Here is a 22287-nt window from a genome sequence, read left to right on the forward strand (position 1 = left end):
GAATTAATTTATTTTTAAACTATTTTATAAATATAAATTTGAAGTCAAAAATCATCTATAATTTTCTGGGTGGGCCTGGGTCTAATTTCCGGCCCACCCTTGGCTACGCCACTGCTCGAAATGTACAGTATATTGAACATTTGTTCAGCAGTTTAAGAGTGTTTCCATGTTCTGTCTTGATTCTGGTAGAATGAACTAAGATCTTTATTTATCGCCTCACGACTGGGACTGGTGGAATTTCAGCGTCTGTTCCATGTAGATCCCTTATGTCAATAAAATCCTGAAATATGTTTAAAGGAGAGATAGTGAAGCTCTTCATTATGCGTAACAGGTATGGGCACCCTTTAAAATGTCATCATAAAAATGTCTATCTTCTGCTGAATAAAAACCATTAAGTTCTTCACTTGCTAAGGGGGATAGGAGTCGTCTAAAATTAGACACTATTGTATCTTAACCTTCTCTGGTCAGACAGTTCAGAGTAGTTGGCTGCCAATTTCACTTCTTTCATTAATAACTGTCTTAGCTTTAATAGTGTGCCTTCATGATATTAAAACCCGAGGGTTGGACATTTCCTGACAGGCAGAGGAGAGACTGCAGGAACTGCGTGCCAACTTTGGTCATTAGATAACAGTGCTTTTACTTACAATACCTTCCAATAAAACTCTATATTGATATTACATTTTAAATATCACTGTTACTATTGCTCAAATTTAGAGTTAGGGATTCTTCAAAACCCCTAACCCTCAGTATTAAACTTTGTTTGTGCTGCAGACATGAATGGTGTCCAATAGTCAATGTCTCGATAAATTTGACATATTTTCAATGGTTGAAAACCAAATGTGGGTCACATGGTATGAAGCTAGTTTTTCTTGTTTAACAAAACAAAGGTCTGAAGTACAAATAAAGTTGAAACTAGAAATTTACCTCTATTTATAAATAGCCTATTAGCCTATAAAAATACCCTATGATATCTATATCTACTTTTTGGATTTCAGAAATGTAGGCCACATCTGAAAGGGGGAAAAATTCCATAGATTTAATCTGTAGGAGGGACCCAAGCCATATATATGGCCAGAATATCATAGAGACTTGGGGTTGGGCTATTGTGGCTTGGGCTGGTAAGCAACCACCCAGAACACCCTAGCGTAGTGACGGTAACTTCTGGACAAGCATCACTCACATTTTCTTAATTAGTTATAATTGTAGTCTGTTTTGACAGAAGACACTTGTATGTTTGTTGCACAGATGTCAGAATTTATTAAAGGCATAAAGAATTTTTTTTATAAAAGCTTACATTTATAGGAAATTGATCTGCAATTATTTTTAGAATATATTTTTATGAAATTATGTATGACATTGGCCTTAAAAGGGCCTAGTGACGCAATAAAGCTAAAGCCACAAGTCTGATAATGTTGTATTCCAAATCTGAGGATGATAACTTTAAAACTCAAGAGTTTTATGAAACATAATTTAAAACATTCAAATTGGTTTCATTTTCAGTTCATGAAAATTATGCCAATCAGTGCCAATTGGCACCAGGTTTGTGCACCATTCAGACTCAAATTGATAATGCATTTTTAATTTCAATTCAATTCCTGAATTTGAATTGAGGTAGCAAACAGTATGCGGTATTTGTAATTTGAATTTAGGCAAGTAAAATGAAAATAGAATGATGTGCTGTAAGTGTAGTTTTAATAAGACATTACATTTCTCAGTATGAATTATATATTTTATATTAAAAAAAAATATATATATATATATATATATATATATATATATATATATATATATATATATATATATTTAATATTATTATTATTATTTTATTTTTTATTTTTTTCAAAAAAGCATCTGCTTAATTACTAAATGTATATTTCATTATATCCAATCCAATCATTTTCATGTTATTGTCCATGTTGGAAGAACTCTTCATTTCCCAGATTGATCTAATGTACCTTATAATCTTCAAAATGAAGCTAAACAACATAAAGCAGCTTTCAAGATTTGTTATTAACATTTTTATTGATTCCATTCATAAAAAACCAATAGACACAACATAAAATACGGAATCAGATATATAAATTAAACCCTTCCCCCCAAACATCCCCCCCACCCAACACAAACACGCATTACAGTGGTCTCTTACAATTATAGCAAAAAATTAGAAACAAACCCTCCCCTCCCCGAGAACCCTCCAAAAATCAAAATATCCACCCCACTTCCTATTAAACAAATCCCACTTTCCTAACCTTCTGAAGATCGCCTCCTCAAATGCCGCAACCTCGCTCATCTCCCTGCACCACTCCCGAAACGAGGGTGCCCCCGCTGTCTTCCACCCCCTGAGTATTATTCGCCTGGCCACCATAACTCCGGCCAGGACCCAACCTCTCAAGTGGCTATCCCCAAAATTGATGACTTCCCCATCACCCAAAATGCAGAGTCTGGAGCAAAATGAAAACCTTTTGTCCAACATATCACACATAAATCCCTGAATCTTTAACCAAAATTCCTGTATTTTAACACATCCCCAAAAACCATGGGTTGTGTCCCCGTCTTCTGACTGGCATCGCCAGCAGGTGGGTGTGTCTTTAAGACCAAGTCTATACAATCTAGAGGGGTCCAATGTAATTGATTCAAAATCTTAAATTGCATCAGACGCACCCTCGAATCTCTAGATGTAGACTTGACGTTTTTTAGAATCTTAGCCCACACTCCCTCCTCCAATACCAAATTTAAATCTTTCTCCCATAATCTCTTGAGAGAAGTTGAAGCAACCCTGCCGGGTGCCCCTATCCAGAGTAAAATAATCTGAAATTAGTCCATTTGTTTGTACCGCCGCTACAGGGTGTCTATAAAGTAGCTTAATCCAACCAATAAAAGTACTCCCGAACCCATACATTTCCAAAACCTTAAAAAGATAATCCCATTCTACCATATCAAACGCCTTTTCGGCGTCAAGTGAGATGGCAGCGACCGGAGATTGATCATTCGCTACTGACCACATGATATTGATGAGATGCCTAATGTTATCAGAAGAGCTACGGCCTCGAATAAACCCCACCTGATTTATATGTATAAGAGATGTCATAACTTTACTTAATCGATTAGCCAGAATTTTTGACAACATTTTTACATCTAACTGGATCAGGGAAATTAGACGGTAACTTTTACACTCGCTTGGATCGTTGTCCTTTTTAAGAATCAGACTGATCCGGGCTTGTGTCATGGTTGGCGGGAGCTTTCCATTCTTTAATGATTCAGTATAAACTTCTAGCAAAAGTGGAGCCAGTTCTGTAGCATAAGCAGCAGCTTTCAAGATTAAAACCTTAAATAGAACATCTGAAGGGCTGTTCACATCGAACGTGTTTTTGCATCCATCCGCACTGTTTTTCAATTGTTTTTCTATGTAAACCTCTGCTAGATGGATGTCTTTGACCGTTTCACCACGTCTCACTGTTTTTCCAGAGTCTCGTGCAGGAGCACTGCATTTTTTAGATGCCGTGTCAGGTAAAAAAAAGAACGTCAGCTTTTAAAAGTGCATCTTAAGACACCTGTTTCTATTCTATGCGTTGCAATGCATCCAGATTTTTTAGTAAAAGAATGCTTTCGGTCTGATCTGCCTTTAGTTATCTGTTCTTGCCTGTTGTACCAAGGTAAAAAGGGAAAGGAGGAGGCGAGAACCGGCTTGACAATATAATTAATAGTTTAATAATTAACTTAAACAAAAAGACACAAACATAAACACATGCAGGGCAGCTGCCCGTAACTCTCTCTCTCTCTCTCTAACTGCCACCTCCGGTTGCCTTTATCCCTCTCGGGCTTGATCAGCCTGATTAGGGGTCGGGTGTGCAGCATCACGGCCCAGCCCCGCCCTCCGCCCTGCCACACCCGTTTTGTTGTGTACTTTTTTAATTTGTAGTATGACTGTGCTGAATTTCTTAGAATTACAATTCAATAAATTCTTCCCATCATTCCTGTTTAATTCAAGTTCAATATCTTAAGGGGCCAATTCGATTCATATTTCAACTCATGAATTGAAAAAGATTTTATCCTTAAATTGTGAATTTCACCCAAACCTTACTTGCACTTGCCCTAACTTGCTGCAAATGTATTGAGTCTATATACTGTATTTATAAAAAGCATATTATGGGAATTTTCTCTTTTAGATGGTCATCTTTGTCTTAGCTATTGTTGTCCTTTTGGAAAGGGGGGGGGGGAGAGAGAGCTGTGGTATTTCAGGAGCCCTTCCAAAAAAAACCTACATCTCTTAACCACATTTCTATTAAAGGCATTTCACCAGAGAATTAGACTAAATGGAAATCAGACAGAATCTTTGCAATAGCATTTGAGACTGAGTCCATCTCCACGTCTCTACGGCACCTTTGATCAGCTCGCCACAGCATGGGGCCCCGGGGCCTCATCCTCAGGCACCCGTCCTGCTGATTGAATGTGACGGCGCAGATATAATATCAATACTTTCTCATGATTAGGAATAAAGAACTCCTGTTCCTTGGCAAGTGGTAACCACATTAAGTCTGTTCTGGGACGGGTGTGCACGAGCGCCAAACGCAGAGTTAGCATCTCATCAGCAGGTAATGGGGAGCAGACAGGTGACAGGCCTGTTCATTACACACACAATCGACTGGCCACACCCGCACACACTGAGTTGTATCTTTCATTATATGTCCATCGCGCTTGCATTCACTTACAGGGACTAATGAGAAAATGTCGTCATTGATGGCAATGTTATCACTTTCCTGCCATTTGTTTTCGTTAGCACAGTGAAGAGGACGGCTGCCGTTCGTAAGACATTAGTCTCATTTTGAAAACACTGTCATTTTTTCTCTTTAAGGGAAAAATAATTAGAAATAAGCATCTTTAACGATTGGTTTTATGGAGGAAGGTCACTGACAATCTGACGCAAGCGAACACATTTCGGTCTTGGTAATTTAGATGTATTGGAAGAAGTCAAACTGAATTGAAAACAAGATCCTTTATTGTCATCTTATTTCCTGTAAAATATGGCTATGTAATTTGCTTCAGTCTTATGTGCAGATTGGTTAAGTTTGCCTTAAGGTGCGCATTGATGTCCTCAATCATTCAACCCAGTTACTAAGTTATTGTAATGATCAAACAAATCTTTTTTATTTTATTTTCTGGGAAATTTAAGTTTAATTTAACTTTGTTTCATTTATGTTCAATAACTACAAACCAATATTTGGTCCAAAACTGGCTAGCCCCTACTGAGTGTGATTTGGATGGCCAGATTGGTGAATTGCCACCCTGTTTTTTGCAGCCCTGTTATCCATTGTGGTGTAATACATGCATATACATATTTTAACTGTTGTAGCTGGCATAGGCAATGATGATGAAGTGAGAACCCAAGTGCAATTTATTAAATAAACGTGAAATCCAAAATCCTAACTACACATGAACTAAACTAAACATGACTTAACTTAAACATGGCTTGACATAAATGTGGCTTGACTTAAACATCTACAATCACATTCAATACTTGACAACTGACAATGGAAAACATGAGGGTTTAAATACATGGACATGGGAGAACATAAACCAATGAACAAACAGAACTCTAAACAAGATAATTAAACAATGAACCAATGAAAACAAGACACATGAACAAGGAGGGAAAAACAGGACATCACATGACTAGGGAACAGGAACTAAACTTTTCAAAATAAAAGACATGAAATACATGAACACACACATTAAACATTACATATACCCCCTGCTAGGGGCGGCTCCCGAACACATGAACCTGAACACACACAATAAACATGATATAGTTCGAAAGTTCTGTTGGGAGCTGGAGGGGTGGGTGTCTTGAGGCGTGGAGTGGGGCATGGGACCAGGGCAGAGTCAATGGAAGGTGGGGCCCTGAGAGGCTCGAGGGGTGGAGCTGTGGAAAGGTGGGGTTGTGAGAGACTTGAGGGGCAGAGCCATGGAAAGCAGAGCCGTGAGAGACTCGAAGGGCGACACCATGGAACTTGATACCCGTAGAGTAGCTGAAGACCCGAAGGACCAGGGTGGAGCCGGAGGCAGGGAGGACCAAGGCGGCACTGGAGGCTTGGAGGAGCAAGGCGGAGCTGGGGGATCGGAAGACTGAGGCGGAGCCGGTGGGACTGAGGACCAAGGTGGAGCCGTAGGGAAGGAGGTCCCTGGTGGAGCTGACAGATTGGAGGGATGAGGCGCAGCCAGAGGATTGGAGAGCCAAGGCAGAGCCAGGTGACCGACAGACCAGGGCTCGGAGGGTCCAGGAGGGGTCGGATACAAGGGTACTAAGGGTGGGTACAAGGGTGGGAACCATCTCCAGGTCCAACTGCTTAGATGTGGCTATGACAAGGCGTGGAGCAGACTTAGGCATGGCTGTGACATGGCATGGAGCAGACTGAGGCGTTGCTGTGACATGGCATGGAGCAAAAGATGGTGCTAGCTCAGCGACCATGACGAGGAACTCTGGCTCGGCGGCCATGACGAGGAACGCTGGCTCGGCGGCCATGACGAGGAATGCTGGCTCAGCGGCCATGTCGTGGAACGCTGGCTCGGCGGCCATGTCGTGGAATGCTGGCTCGGCATCCGCCTCCTCCACAGTGAACGTAGAACCAGTGATCTGCATGGCAAGGTCGATATACTGAGCGAGGGTGAGGGTACTCTTACCACCTGGCATCAGAGAAGAGATGGGTTCATAAAGTCCAAATCGGAAACAGTCCTTGAGGGCCACCTCATTAAAATCCACCCGGTAGGCCAGAGCGCAAAAGTCCTCCACATAGTCCTCCAGGGGACGATTCCCCTGATGTAGGCAGAGGAACTGGATTGCTGGGTTCATAGTCGGTCAAGTATTCTGTAACATTGTAGCTGGCATAGGCAATGACGATGACGATGAAGTGAGAACCCAAGTGCAATTTATTAAATAAACGTGAAATCCAAAACCCTAACTACACGAACTAAAGTAAACATAAACATGAACATGAACTGACTTGACTTGGCTTGGCTTGACTTGGCTTGGCTTATCATAAATGTGGCTTGACATAAACGTGGCTTGACTTAAACATCTACAATCACATTCAATACTTGACAACCGACAATGGAAAACATGAAGGTTTAAATATATGGACATGGGAGAACATAAACCAATGAACAAACAGAACTCTAAACAAGATAATTAAACAATGAACCAATGAAAACAAGACACATGAACATGGAGGGAAAAACAGGATATCACATGACTAGGTAACAGGAACTAAACTTTTCAAAATAAAAGACATGAAATACATGAACACACACATTAAACATTACACATATACATATACATATATTATTCATAAATATTTATTTAAGTTTGATGTTTATATAATGTTTTGCGCAAAAAAAAATAAAAAATGACAATCACAGATGTCACAGATTTTGGTAACAGAGTAGCAAAAATTGCAAACCTCATATAATACATAGTTTGACCTCCTGAAGTGGACGATCATCATTTTCTGAAAGTTAGATGGTAGTTCACCCAAAAATGAAAGTTCTGTCCACTGAAATAAAACATAAGAAAAAACATACATCATTTAATAAAATATAATTACACCCAATTTTAAAGAAATACTGTCTAACATAATTAAAATTTTTGCTGTTAGCTATAACGTAAATCATGTTTTTTTTACTTACAGTAAAACATATTTCTTTTTACAATGTTTGACCGTAAAATTTCATGTATTGTCTTGTTAAATTGTACATAATTTTTCATAAAATGGGTGATTCTCATGAAACCTTTAAAAAAAAAAGAATTCTATTTTACTCCATAATCAAAAAACAAAAACAAATAAGAAATTATAGTTTGCATGTTGAAAATTAAGCCTTTTTTAGGGCCATAAAAAAATTTTACAGTGTGAACTTATTTCCATGACAGTTTTCCATTTTACCCTCCAATTTTCCTGAAAACAATTTGAAAAAAAGATGGTCATTAAGAAATTCTCTTTATTACAATGTGATATAAAGATATATGATGTGAACTGTTAAGTATTTACACATCATTTTAGTACTCCCTTGCTACTGCCTTAAGTTTTCACTGATTTTAATAAAACAAACTGTACAATAGTAATACAGTAAAAAAGTACTGTGTTATGGTAATTAGAATCGTAATAGAAAACAATGGGAATATTAAAAGTAAAACACCCAGACACAATGAGAAATGGGTTGTAAAAATGTCATAATGCAAAAATCCTTATGGTCCTAAATGTAGGCTTCATTTTCTTTATGCAAAATATAATTTCTTATGATATTTCTTTTGATTTCGGAGTACAAGACATTTTCTTGACAGGTTTAGTGAAAATCACCCATATCTGATAAAGTAAATATCGGTTAACCAATTCACAGTGATTTACTGTAGCATTCATTTTCCATTTAAATAGCAAATTTTTTTTAAAGTGTGGGTTTGGAACAGCATAAGGATGAGTAAATGATTACAGAATTTTATTTTATTTTTTTATTATTTTTTTTTTAGCTGACCTATCCCGTTTAAGCACGATTTGTTGGGATAAAAAAGCCTTTGTTTTTTTTAAGCCCTATTCATTGAAAGTGCCTTTTATTTTTTATCGACGCAGTGGTACTATTTCTCTTTATTAGCACGTGGGGATTGAAGCAACTGCGATTGACAGACAGACACTGATGAAACTCGAGGCTGTGAGAGCTGAGGGAATGTGTGTGAGAACAAATGGCCTACATGAATTCGTTATACTCATCTGCGATAACAAGTGCTTGTGGTTTTAATTGACTTAATCAACAAATAGAATTAATCAGATATTTCTAATTAATGGTAAATGATTGAATATCCACTGGGTCACTGTCGGAGCTCGATTCCCGTGTCCTTGCCGTCACTGTAGGGGATTTGAGCTCCACTTCTCAATCTTGCCGAGATTAATTGAAAATGTTAAAATTGCAGCGGCTATAAAGAGCGAGATGAAGTGTGCATCCGTTTCTCCCAGTGGAGAGAGGGAAACAAATACCCCAAAACCCAAAGAGCAGAACTGTCGTCTGGCTTTTTTAATCCTAGTGCCGGCGCACACGTCATTTAAACTCCTCTCGCTCTTTAAGTCATACCATGCACAGAAAAAATTTATGAAAATCATAAGGCTTGGATTTGAATGAAATTAAGTGGGAGGGAGAGGTGGGGAATTGGAGTTTAAAGGCTTTAGCCTGAGTCTAGCGCGGTCTGTTCTCATTTTGTGCTGAATAAAGAGATAAGCAGTTTTTTTGTGAAACACTCTTGGGAGGTCTGTGTAATACACATGCATCTCACTGCCGCAGGTGTGATTACAGACGCTGATAGCGAGAGACCTGTAGATTAATACTGTACACCAGATGGATTTAGCCACACGATAACAGCCAGGGGAATGCGATGAGAGAGAATAGTGATCTCTGCCTCTCTGGAGATTGTGTTAGCACCTAAACAAAGCACGAGACAGCTGATCCTCTGATAGCTTTATTAAAAAACACCTGATAGATGATCTTGGTTGTGATGTTAGGTATTCTTAAGTTCTCACAGAAGATGGACAACTGGAGTGGCTATTTGTGTTTTGTTTCTGTAGTCTTTCTCAGCACACTCCCAGAGGGAAATGTTATTGCTCAGAGGTTGCTCTTTCATATCTCAGGAGACTTTGTGCTGTCAGGGTTCTCATGGCCATGGAGAACCTGGAAATAGTAGGGATCTTTAAAATTATGATTTCTAGGCCTGGAAAAGTCATGGAAATTGATAAAATCTCAAAAAAATCCTGGAAAAGTCAGGGACATTTCTAAAGTGAATATCAGAGGTTTATAGAAATGAAGTACAAATACTTTGTAACTGTACTTAAAAACAGTTCTTGAATATTTCTACTCAAATATAAATGTTTTTGTTGACTTTCACGTTTCACTACATTTTGAAGAAAAAATGGACTTTTACTCCCGATTCATTTCTCCAGACCCTTTCGCTATTTTTGCGACTGAACACCACAAAAAAATAGCACTGCTGCAAATGTAAACTGAATGCAGCTCAGCGATGATGATGTCCAATTTGCAAATTACAGTAAATGTTTAAGTTAAATGTTTTGAATTTGACTTTTGAATCAGTCAAATCTGTTCAAAATGTGGACTGAATGATTTGTTTAGTGAATCGATTCGCGAATCTGAATCAGAATCATGAGGGGAACCCCTGTCGTGTCTCCACTTCAGAATCTAAAGAGAAGAGACTGTTCATGTAAATTTTAATCTGGGATTTTGGCTAGAAATTAATTGATACAATTTTAGTTTTTCTGCTAGATTTTGCTCTTGTGTAGAGGAAAACTTGGCTTGCAAGCCATAGTGATTTTTTTCCTCCCCTTTTCTTGCCAATTTAGAATGCCCAATTCCCAATGCGATCCAAGTCCTCATGGTGGCGTAGTGATTCGCTTCAATCCGGGTGGCGGAGGACGAATCTCAGTTGCCTCCACGTCTGAGACCGTCAATCCGCGCATCTTATCACGTGGCTTGTTGAGCGCGTTACCGCGGAGACATAGCGCATGTGGAGGCTTCACGCTATTCTCCGCGGCATCCACACACAACTCACCACGCGAGTTAAAAATATAATTATAAAAATATCATTATATATTTGCAATATAGTATTAAGTATTAGTATATATTTATCATATATTTTTTTAAACATTTAACATTTTAAAATGAAATTTATTGCAAAAAAAAAAAAAAACGGTTGCGTTTTACAAAAAACTGTGTATATTTAACTATACATTGTCATATTAACAACAAGTGCAATGACTGGAAAAGGAATTTTATTGGTCAAGAAGGGTGGGAACATATTTCTCAGCATAGTTTCATTGAAGAGTCAACTTTGTTAGGAAAATCTAAGAAGCATGGGACTTCAGCAAAAGCCTAAGTTAGCTCTACATTTCATCTCATTGCTGTCCTGAAGGAAAAAGAAAGAGGTATTACAGGGTTGGTTCACCCCAACATGAAAATTCTGTTATAATTTACACACCCTCATGATGTCTTAAACCCATTTGACTGTCTTATATGTGGAACACAAATGGGGAAATCTTAATGAGCATCTCGTCCATCTTTTCAATACTATGTCAGTTGATAGGGACTCATTTTAAAGCTTAAAAAAAGACCCAAAAGTATCATAAAAGTATTCCATGCGACTCATGTGTTACATTTCTTATATATTTTATATACTGTAAATCTTCTGAAGGCATACATTAGGTTTTGGTTAGAAACAACCTGAAATGCATTAGGGCTGGGTGATATATTGAATATTAATGATATAATCGTGATAATGTTGCTTACGATGTAAAATTGACCAATATTGTGAATATGATTTTAATGTGCTTTTATTTGACCATTAAGTTTCATAAAGAGCACATCAGTAGACTAATTTCACAATCCTTCAGGGCTGCACAATTAATCAAAATAACATCAAAATGTCAAGTTGGTCTGTAACGGGGTTCAGGAAGGGCAAGGAGAAGGCGGGAACCGGCAGAACAGTCAATATAACTTTATAAATCGACTTAAACAAACATAAACACACAGACACACACACAGCGGCCACGTGTGTCTCTCTCTCTCTCTCTCTAATTGGTGCCTCCGGCTCATCTTTATCCCCCTCCTGGCTGATTAGGACAATTCAATGCCGGGCATGCGTCCTCACGGCCCGGCCATGCCCTCCTCCTCGTCACACTCCTCCACTGCCTGATCTAGGCTGGGGAAACCTCAGGCTTGACATACTCCCCCCCCCCCTTCCCTTCCTGGAGGGGAGGTATTGCCCTTCTGGCCGTCCTTCTGCTGGCGGGTATTCCCCGCCTCTCTGGAGCCCTGGGAGAGATGAGGGGAGGGAGAGGGGAGAGGGAAAGAGCAAGGGGGAGAGACAGAGAGACAGAGACAGAGACAGAGAGACAGAGACAGAGAGACAGAGAGAGAGAGAGAGAGAGAGAGAGAGAGAGAGAGAGAAAAACTTGCTCACCGGTCCCTGGACACGCTGTCACCTGGTCCTTAGTCACTCCTCCGCCCCCTGGTGGACGACAGCCACTCCTCCCCTGGCGTATGGCAGCAAGTCCTCCAACCCCTAGTGGACGGTAACGGCTCCTCCGCTTCCTGGCGGACGGCAGTGGTTCTTCCGGCTCCTGGTGGATGGCAGCGACTCCTTCGTCCCCCTGGCGGACAGCAGTGGCTCCTCCGCTTCCTGGCAGACAGCAGCGACGAGGACTGCACGACAGCGCATCCCTCCTCATTCCCCAGTTTTGGCACCAATGTAACGGGGTTCAGGATGGTCAAGGAGGAGGCGGGAACTGGCAGAACTGTCAACATAACTTTAATGACATAGATCGATTTAAACACAAATAAACACACAGACACACACACAGCGGCCTTGTGTGTCTCTCTCTCGAACTGGAGCCTCCGGCACATCTTTATCCCCTTCCTGGCTGATTAGGACAATTCAGCGCCAGCCGTGCGTCCTCACGGCCGCTTCAAGTTATACAAATTTACAAATGCGGCACAGAATAATAGAAAATGAGATTACAGTGTTTCAGGAAACGCGGAACTTTGTAAACTGTCAAATACACATTGCCTTTATATGTCGAAATAAAAGCTCCTTTTGAAGTTCAAGTAAATACGACAGCACTTTCGGTGTCAAAATAAAAGCCCCAGGTGAAGGTGAAGTAAACAGGACAGAAATATTTTACTCTTGTATAACGCAAATCTAATCTAAGAAATGGAATCACTGCACTCTACTAATTCAGGGCGTAGATCCATAAACCAAAAACAAAATGATCTGCACTCCTTTTCTCAATTTCTTTACATTTTATTTTATATCTCACAGAACATGAGAACACAGACATTTCGGCCTCATGGCCTTCCTCAGTGTCTGTGCCTATAACGCAAATCTAATAATCAGAATAATAATGATAATTCAGCATTATATTATAATAATCAACCTGACGTGCCACACAGTAATCATTTAGTATTATGCAATGTTCAACTGGGTTGAAGTAGCTTTGCACACTTTGTTTATTCACAAAAATGTATTAAAAGCAGTAAAACTTAACTGTTGTAAAAACATATGAAGGTAAATAATGCTTTTTATTAAGCAACTATGAATCATTGTATATGAAATATAAATATAAAAGTGCATATCAATGAAAATTAATTTAATTGAATTCTCCCTTTTGCTTATTTAGTGAAAAGCGAATTATTTTTAAATAGATTTTGAATAGATTTTCATTTAATGGCTACAGTGGCTTTTTGGATGAAATGATGGTTCCTCCAACAGCCACTTTTGAGCCATTTCTGAGCAAATACATAATTATCGAAATATATAGGGAAAATCGCCAATAGGCTGAAAAATATCAAGATTATTTTTTTTAAATGTTTGCGCTAGAACTTGCGTTATTTTTTGCGCTAAACAATGCAAGTGCTCTTGCACATTTTCTATTGTGTGTTCATGAGAGCATGAGAGAAGCTCATTCACAGTGGTTCAGGTGTTCACACCAGAACCTGTGTTGTTTGTAATGTTAAACAATGCTATAGTTCTCGTGTTAACACGCGGGCCACTGTGATTTAGCTTCTCTCATAGCGTTTTTTTGTTGTTGTCCTTTTTCCTCTTTTGATTTCTAACTGAAGTAACAGGGTTTATTGGCTAATGGCCAGCGTCTCGGCCATAGTGCTGCTTTTGTGGCTGTGAAATGGAGTCATTGTGTAGATTCACATACACAATGACTCCAAAACAAGCTACTTTGCTACACTGTGTATTTGGAAAAGCTTCTTGGCACCTATTGGTGCACCATACTCCTCTGTTCCTCTTTGTTAAAAAGACCGGACTCAATAGGGGGAAATCAGTTTATTAGACCCAGCAATGCAGAAATTACAGAGCATCAGATTTCTGGCGAGTTTATACATCTAAAAGTGTAAAACATTTTAAAACGTAAAAAGTTTTATTCAACATGTAATTATAAAGTACCCAATTCTGTACATTTAATCAGAGTGAAACTGTGGTATCAATTGACGATAATAGTTTGTCTGTATTTTATTGACATTCCTTTGGGTTCACCAGCTAATACCGGAAGGGTGGAATTTAGATACGGACAGAGTAGATCTTGGAACAAAACAGGCAACAAAACTGAACTAATAAAAGTTTATTTATCAAGGAATTATTTTGGATTAACCTGTTTAATGTGCTCTGAGGTATTCACCTATGTTTGAGTGCATTCTCCTGCTTCTTCCACAAAGATGTTGTTTTTGCCTTTATCATAACTCACCATGGGTCAACACCATCAGAAACAAATAGTAATAATAATAATAATAATAATAATAATAATGTGTCAAATTTGTATTATAAAGATTGACAAATCTGCCATTGGCTTCAATGAATGGATGGACTGGCTGATTTTTAGCTCCATCTACAGAACTGTCACCATGGAAATATGTAAAGGGGCCCTTTAGAATAAGGGCTGAGAGTTGATATTGCCTGATTTAAAAATAAATAAATAAATAAAAATATTGTTTGGTGTTGACAAAAAGTAGAGACACAGCTGTGAAAGAGGTATATTTCTTTTTGTCTGTCAGGACATACACTGCAAAAAACTAATTTTCTTTTTTCTCTGAATAAAACAACATTTCTTGTCATTTTGCTTCTCAAGTAAATTTCAAATTTGATATGTTGCTATTAAAAAATAAAATAAAAAAGTTGTGGGACATGTTTTGTCTCAAGTCTTAAGAATCAGGAAGCTTATTCTTGTAAAGACCCCAGGGGCATTTTAACTGACCAACATGTTGTGTCCAAAACATTTTTTTAGTTCAGGTAATTGTAAAATGTACCTGGATATAGACCTGAGAACAAAGCAGAATAAACAGTAGAGAATGTTGTTTACTTGTTATATGCTAGTGTCTCAAACTAAACCATTAAAGGTATAGTTCACCCAAAAATGAAAATTCTCTCATCATTTACTCACCCTCATGCCATCCCAGATGCATATTACTTTCTTTCTTCTGCAGAACACAAATGAAGATTTTTAGAAAATTATCTCAGCTCTGTAGGCCCTTACAATGCAAGTGAATTGTGACCAGAAGTTTGAATCTACAAAAATCCCATAAAGCCAGCATAAAAGTAATCCATAAAAATCCAGTGATTAAATCCATATCTTCAGAAGCCATATGATAGGTGTGGGTGAGAAACAGATCAATATTTAAGTACTTTTTTTATATATAAATCTCCACCTTTTACCAGCCCCAACCAATTGGTGGCAATATGCATGAAGAATGCAATCACCAAAAAATGAAAGAAGAAGAATGTGAAAGTGAAAGTGGAGATTTATGAAAAAAAAAGACTTAAATGTTTATCTGTTTCTCACACTCATCTATCATATCGCTTCTGAAGACATGGATTTAACCACTGGAGTCGAAAGGACTCTGGTCAGTTCAGGTCACCATTCCCTTGCAATGTGTGGACCTACAGAGCTGATATATTCTTCTGAAAATCTTCATTTGTGTTTTGCAGAAGAGAGAAAGTCATACACATCTGGGATGGCATGAGGGTGAGTAAATGCTGAGAGAATTTTCATTTTTTAGTGAACTAACTCTTTTAATATCTTTATTTTTTATAACAGTGCTAATTGGCATTGATATTAATTACAAGCTGGTAATACAGTTCACATGATGATGTAAAGATAATTAACATAATTAGATTAAGATTAAAATCCCCACCATGCCCAGTCCAAGACCTCCACCCAGACCATCTTTCTATGATTAGATGCTATAAACCTCACAAACTTTAAGACAAGGGTACTATGTTCCCTAGTCGTCATACTTTATGTGCTGTTTACTTGTGTGTGAAATAAATAAATAAATAAGTTGGTTTTTCATCATCTCACTCATTTCTAACTGTCAAAGTTTTAACTATACTGTAGGATAACTCTATCAGCGAATACTCTCCTCTGCCTCCTCTCTGGCACACTGCCGTCACATTTTACAGTCTCATTACCTTTTTTAAAAGACACGGCAGAGGGAAATATGCTAAAACAGAGGAGGGAAGCACTCCAGAAAAATAAAATCCTATTTAAATGTAATGGTGAAATGTAATGGTGTTTAATATTTATTGAAAAATGTACAGAAAATGTAAGGCAGTGCTTTTCGGGGCGGCCGGGATATGCATAAATTGTTTTCTGAATGTTTTTGTCCCGTACTGCACATGGAGTAGAGCCCGTCTATTCGCAAATCTGCCATTGCATATTTAAAAGAGGTTTTAGTACAGGTGAGAGACCATCAAAATTCCATAGACTTACTTATAGGATCTGTGCACCTGTGTGGTCTTCTGTTGGAGAGTGTAGTGTATGCTCTGGCGATTTCATTAAACAAGTGTCATTGCTGGACTCTGAAGCATGGGAATGAAGCTTTGGCCTTTAAATATTTAATTCTGTCATATTTATGGGGTAAGGGAATGTGATTTACATGTTCCTGACAGGCGGGATTGTTGTGGAGACCTCATCAAGCGTAAAGAAGTCGCTCTCTCTCTCACTCTCTCTCTTAATGTCATTCTATCTGTCTCGCTCTCTTCATTCGCTATGTTCATTCATGCCACAAACTAGTACAGAGTTGTTCTGAATTGCAGTAAGTTGACATACATGACTGTATTAAACACAGCAATAAACCCCACATTTGTGGCCAGGGGAGTAACTAACTAAAAGTAACTTAATTACATATTTCATTAGCGTGCCAGTAGCTCAGCTTTTTTTTTTTTTTAAACAATCTGCTTTTTCATTGAAGTCATCGCTCAATATTATTCACAAAAATCTTTGCATGAAATTTTGTCTTATTTTTCTTGTAGCAAAATACATACAGTATCAATTAAATTCTGTTACTATGATTTATTTAAGGGTTAATGTACAGTCAGCTGGTTAGTATCACAAATTAAACCCAACAGGGTGATTAGGTCTTGTATCACCCCGAAGGGGTTTATTTTGTGATAACATCTGGCTGACTGTACACTTATTACACGGCTACTAACCAAATCAATAAATACATGGACATAAACTATTGATTTGCATTTAAATTATACTGTATAATTATGTGAGAAGAAGTAAATGAGCTATAATCCACCCCTTGTTTGAGTCAGAGTTCTATTGTTGTTTATTTTGTGAAATCTGACTACCCATTATCCAGCCTGTTACTAGACTACTTGCCAAATAAGCAAATACATGTACATGAAACATTCATTTGAGTTGAAATTATTTTATTAACTTACTTTTAGAGATCCCACAATGATCCAAGAACCAGGAAATATGGATTGCAATACCCGGATGACCAGTCTGATACGTGGATGTGCGGTTGTTACAGAGCAATATCAGACCACTAGATGGTGCCATTGACCAATCAGAATAGAATATTCCAGAGAGCTGTGCAATAAAATTGTAGTACTATAGTATTAATTCAATAATACTAATGTCAGTAGGTGGCTCGCACAGATCCAACACTTACAGTGCAGTATTAATATATTACAGTATATATTAATATAAAAGTATGATATGAGTACTATATTAATATATATGTATTATTTACTTTTAATATTTGTAGTATTTTAAAGATTCAAGTATTGCAATATAATTGCAAAATTGTGCAAAATTAGCTGCAAAAAATAAAGGGCATCTTGTGGAGCACTTGCTTCTGTTCACACATGACAATAAAAGACTGAGCACAAGCTGGTCCTGAATAAATTATTTAATCAATTACAATAATGACAATTGTGCATGTGCACAATTTTTTACTCTGTGCTTGAGCATTATGGGATTTAAATGGATCCAAGTGGCTCGAGTGTTTTGACTACATTCACCAACATTCGTTCAGATCCATTTAATGATTCAGTGACCATTTCTGGTGATGCCAGAAGGTGGTGACCAATGAGTGTCTTGTGTGTAATAAGTTAGTCACTGAATCAACGATCAAAAGAAAATTTTAATCCTTTAAAATTTGTATGTCTACAGATCTACAAAGAGACTTTAGTTGAGGTTTCGAGCATTATAATAAGAACAAAGCAAATCTATAATTTCCCTACAGTTTGTGAGCTGCTGAGCATGACTTTTATCAAAAGACAACAATAATAGTCTTATAATAATTATGAGTTTTAATAATGACTGTACATTTGCATGTATATAAAAGCGTGTCTACATATCAATTCACTTCAGTAAAATGCCTAAGTGTTCTAAGAACACAGCAGATCTATCTTTAATTTGTCGACTGCACACCAACATAGAGGTAAAAAACAAGAGCTGTTATTAAAAATAGATTTACATATTTAACACAGATCTAGTAATCTGTTTAAATTGGCAAAAACAACCGATCAAACTATAACCTCACAAACATAATATAAAAAGCATAATTTAATGAAGACTCATGCACTGATATAAACTCCACTTACAACTGCTGCTTAAAAGAAGGATTGTCCTTTGTTTTTTTTCTGCAGTGCATTTCACGTAATGCTGCTATCAAGAATGATATGCTGATAAATAACTCTCGTTTGTGTGTTCCTCATCACTAGATTATTCATTTAGATCAACAACAGTGCCGATTAAAGAACATGGATAAATGAGCATTGTTGAAAGCAATTTTGTTTACTTGTTATATGCTAGTGTCTCAAACCAAACTATTAAAAGGGTAGTTCACCCAAAAATGAAAATTCTTATTTACTCATTTACTCACCCTCATGCCATCCCAGATGTGTATGACTTTCTTTCTTCTGCAGAACACAATCAGGGTTCTAAGTTCTGGTCACCATTCACTTGAATTGTATGGACCTACAGAGCTGAGATAATTTTCTAAAAATCTTCATTTGTGTTCTTCAGAAGAAAGAAAGTCATGCACATCTGGGATGGCATGAAGGTGAGTAAATGATAAAATCATTTTAATTTATTAAATATATATAAATATTTTTAGAATTGTACTAATTGGCATTGATATTAATAACAAGCTGGTAATACAATTCACATGATGTAAAGATAATTAAGATAATTAAATTAAGATTAAAATCCCCACCTAACCCTAACCTAACCCTAACCTTCCATGATTAGATGCTATGAACCTTGCAAACGTTAAGAAAAGGGTATTATAGGGGGCCTGGGTAGCTCAGTGGTAAAATACGCTGGCTACCACCCCTGGAGTTCGCTAGCTCGCTAGTTCGAATCCCAGGGCATGCTGAGTGACTCCAGCCAGGTCTCCTAAGCAACCAAATTGGCCCGGTTGCTAGGGAGGGTAGAGTCACATGGGGTAAACTCCTCGTGATCACTATAATGTGGTTCGTTCTCAGTGGGGCGCATGGTGAGTTGAGCGTGGTTGTCGCGGTGGATGGCGTGAAGCCTGCACATGCGCTATGTCTCTGTGGCAACGCACTCAACAAGCCACGTGAAAAGATGCTTGGGTTGACGGTCTCAGGCGCAGAGGCAACTGGGATTCATCCTCCACCACCCGGACTGAGGCGAATCACTACACATCCACAAGGACTTAAAAGCACATTGGGAATTGGGCATTCCAAATTTGGAGAAAAAAAAAAGAAAAGGGTATTATGTTCCCTAGTCACCATACTTTATGTGCTGTTTAGTTGTGTGTGAAATAAAAATAATAATAATAATAATTAAGTCAGTTTTTCATCATCTCACTCGTTTCTAACTATCAAAGTTTTAACTCTTCTGTAGGATAACTCTATCAGCGAATACTCTCCTCTGCCTCCTCTCTGGCTCGCTGCTGTCGCATTTTACAGTCTCATTACCTTTTTTAAAAGACACGGCAGAGGGAAATATGCTAAAACAGAGGAGGGAAGCACTCCAGAAAAATAAAATCCAATTAAAAAAAAATTTTTTTTGGAAAATTATCTGTTAATGTTTGATGATATCCCCATAATTGAGATAGTTATAAATATAGCTGTTTTTAAATAAATTATATAATCCAATGTAATTATAAATACATTTAATAAAGTGTATATTATATTATATTATATTATATTATATTATATTATAAAAGCTAGCTCCAATGTACTCAGCTGCTTTTTGTTAGTAACTTAGTGTAGCTAAATACTCTTTTAAAAGGTTATCAAATAATAAGTAGCTTACAGCCTGGCAAATAATTTCTCCAACATTGTTTGTGGTGCTAACTAAGCTTTTAGGGTGGTGTTTTGATTCCTGTTCTTAGAATTCAAAATGTCTTTAGTCTTTTGGCATTAACAAAACAAAAAGCTATTGGAGTAACCTGTCCTGATAACAGGAACTTTAAACCCTGTGTGTACTAACACAGTATATTAATATGAGTGTTTGAGAGGACTGACCCGTCCCTGTCTCTTCAGGCTCTCTGTATGGAGGTGCGGGGCAGACGGAAGGGTGTTTCCTCTGTGCTGAAGCTCTGTCAGAGGCTGCTGGAGGGGCCTGAACATCAGAGCTCAGACACAGAAAGACAATCGCTGCAACTACTGCAGGTCAATCTGGAGAGACGCTGGGAGGCCATCATCATGCAGGTCCTACAGTGGCAGACCAGACTCAAATGCTCGCTGGGCAGAGAACAGGTCACATATGCTGTACACTACTCTTATAAGCATAATACATAATATATCGTACTATGAATATAAACAGAATGGTGTGTTTCTAATTATTGCTTTAAGGAGATCAAGGGTACTTGGTGGTTGCTGGGTCAGCATATTATAGGTGAAGTATAGAAGTGGAAGAGACAGGCTGTTTTCAGAATGGAATACTACATACTGCCTTTTATTTATTTTATTTTATTAAGAATTGCATGTGAAACAGTGTGCAGTACAGCTTAGTATGCTACATTGTTGTCATATGACCTCACTGCTTTGTGTTCATCATCTTGAGGGCCGTAGCTAGTGGGGTGAAAGGTGATAATGATTCTAGGGGTCCAAAGGTCCAGGGGGCCCCACAACAAATTCTGAACTGTATTTTTTAATAGTAAAGGGGCCCAGAGCAAAAAAACAGTCAGGGGGCCCAGGTTACCTTGCTATGGCCCTGATCATCTTTGAAATATGTTTATTTTGCTAAATGCAGCGCTCTAGTGTGAGATGCTAAAAAAGAGCGAGACACAGCACAATGGTCAAAAATGTCTTGTCAAGCTCATGTTCACATAAAAAAATAATTTTAAAAAAAACAGCGCAAATGGATGCAAAAACGTGTTCAGTGTAAACGGTTGCTAGGACAATTTTAACAATTAATATGCTAGCAATACAGTAGTATAGCTGTAACAGTGCTATAAGAATGTTCTAGTATAGAATAGAACAGAATAGAATAAGCAAACCACATATAATGTGCACATACCGTCTTTGCAGCAGTTTAAAAACTTTTCAACCTTAAAACGGAACCCTTAACTAGCTCTTATTGTATGTGTGGGACCATTACAGTGCGACTTAAACGGGTGAGTGGGACAAGGGCTAGACTTCGCCTTTTGTCATGTAGATGTGCATTCCTGCATGGCCGCAGCAGGACTCTGGGGAGGCTGCGAACTGCACACAGAACAGCCCCGAAACCTGTTTGTGAATGTCCACTCACTTACACAGGGAAGACAAATTACTTGTCCCTGTCGAAGCCTGACCTTGCGGGCCTAAAGTGCAGTTTCACTTTTTGTGTGTGCAGAACAGAGGAAAAGAAAAATATTAGGTAGAGTTTGTTTCTGTAAATACAATACACTTCATGAAATGATAAAATACTTGACTGTTTAATGCTTAAGGAGGCCTTGCTCACAACCAGTCTTGTGTTAGGATTCTGGAAAAAGATATTCTGTCCTTAATCTTTCATGTGTTTTTAGATGGTAGTTTTTAGTCTGGATATCATGAATTCAATTTGAAGGTCAGAAATTATGCTTTTTTTAGTTTTTAACTTCATGCTCTCAAGGAAGTGATTAACCAGTGACAGAGTATCTCTTAAAATTAATTGAGCTTTACAAGGTCTTTCAATATACCGTTTAATATAACTGACACTGTAAATGTATTACTGTATTAGTATTTAGAAACTTATGCCACACTTAATGTATGAATGTTATTGCATGAGAAAACACAATATCAAATTTACAGATTCCACTTCGTTTGATATTTTGAAGATACATCAAAATTCATACATTTTAAAGTGTGGCTTAAGAGCCCAGCTTTTTTGAAAATGGCTTTCATGCAGCCAAAATCACTGGCCACACTATTTTTTTTTTTACTTTCTACAAAATTGCAAAACTAAATACTTTTTTAATGGCATAGCTGAAAAAAAAAGTTACTCAGAG

The 22287-nt window shown here is 37.8% G+C and overlaps 1 protein-coding gene across 1 annotated transcript in view; it reads left to right on the top strand.

Moving 5' to 3' along the window:
- Nucleotides 1-22287, top strand: part of LOC127411506 (A-kinase anchor protein 6-like) — a 221117-nt gene that overhangs the window by 189415 nt on the left and 9415 nt on the right. The window contains exon 12 of the mRNA XM_051647145.1: nucleotides 20360-20575. Within this exon, the coding sequence (XP_051503105.1) occupies nucleotides 20360-20575 (216 nt within the window). The remainder of the gene's footprint in view (nucleotides 1-20359; nucleotides 20576-22287) is intronic.

This window comes from Myxocyprinus asiaticus, chromosome 20 (assembly GCF_019703515.2).
Source record: "Myxocyprinus asiaticus isolate MX2 ecotype Aquarium Trade chromosome 20, UBuf_Myxa_2, whole genome shotgun sequence".
Classification (NCBI taxonomy): domain Eukaryota; kingdom Metazoa; phylum Chordata; class Actinopteri; order Cypriniformes; family Catostomidae; genus Myxocyprinus; species Myxocyprinus asiaticus.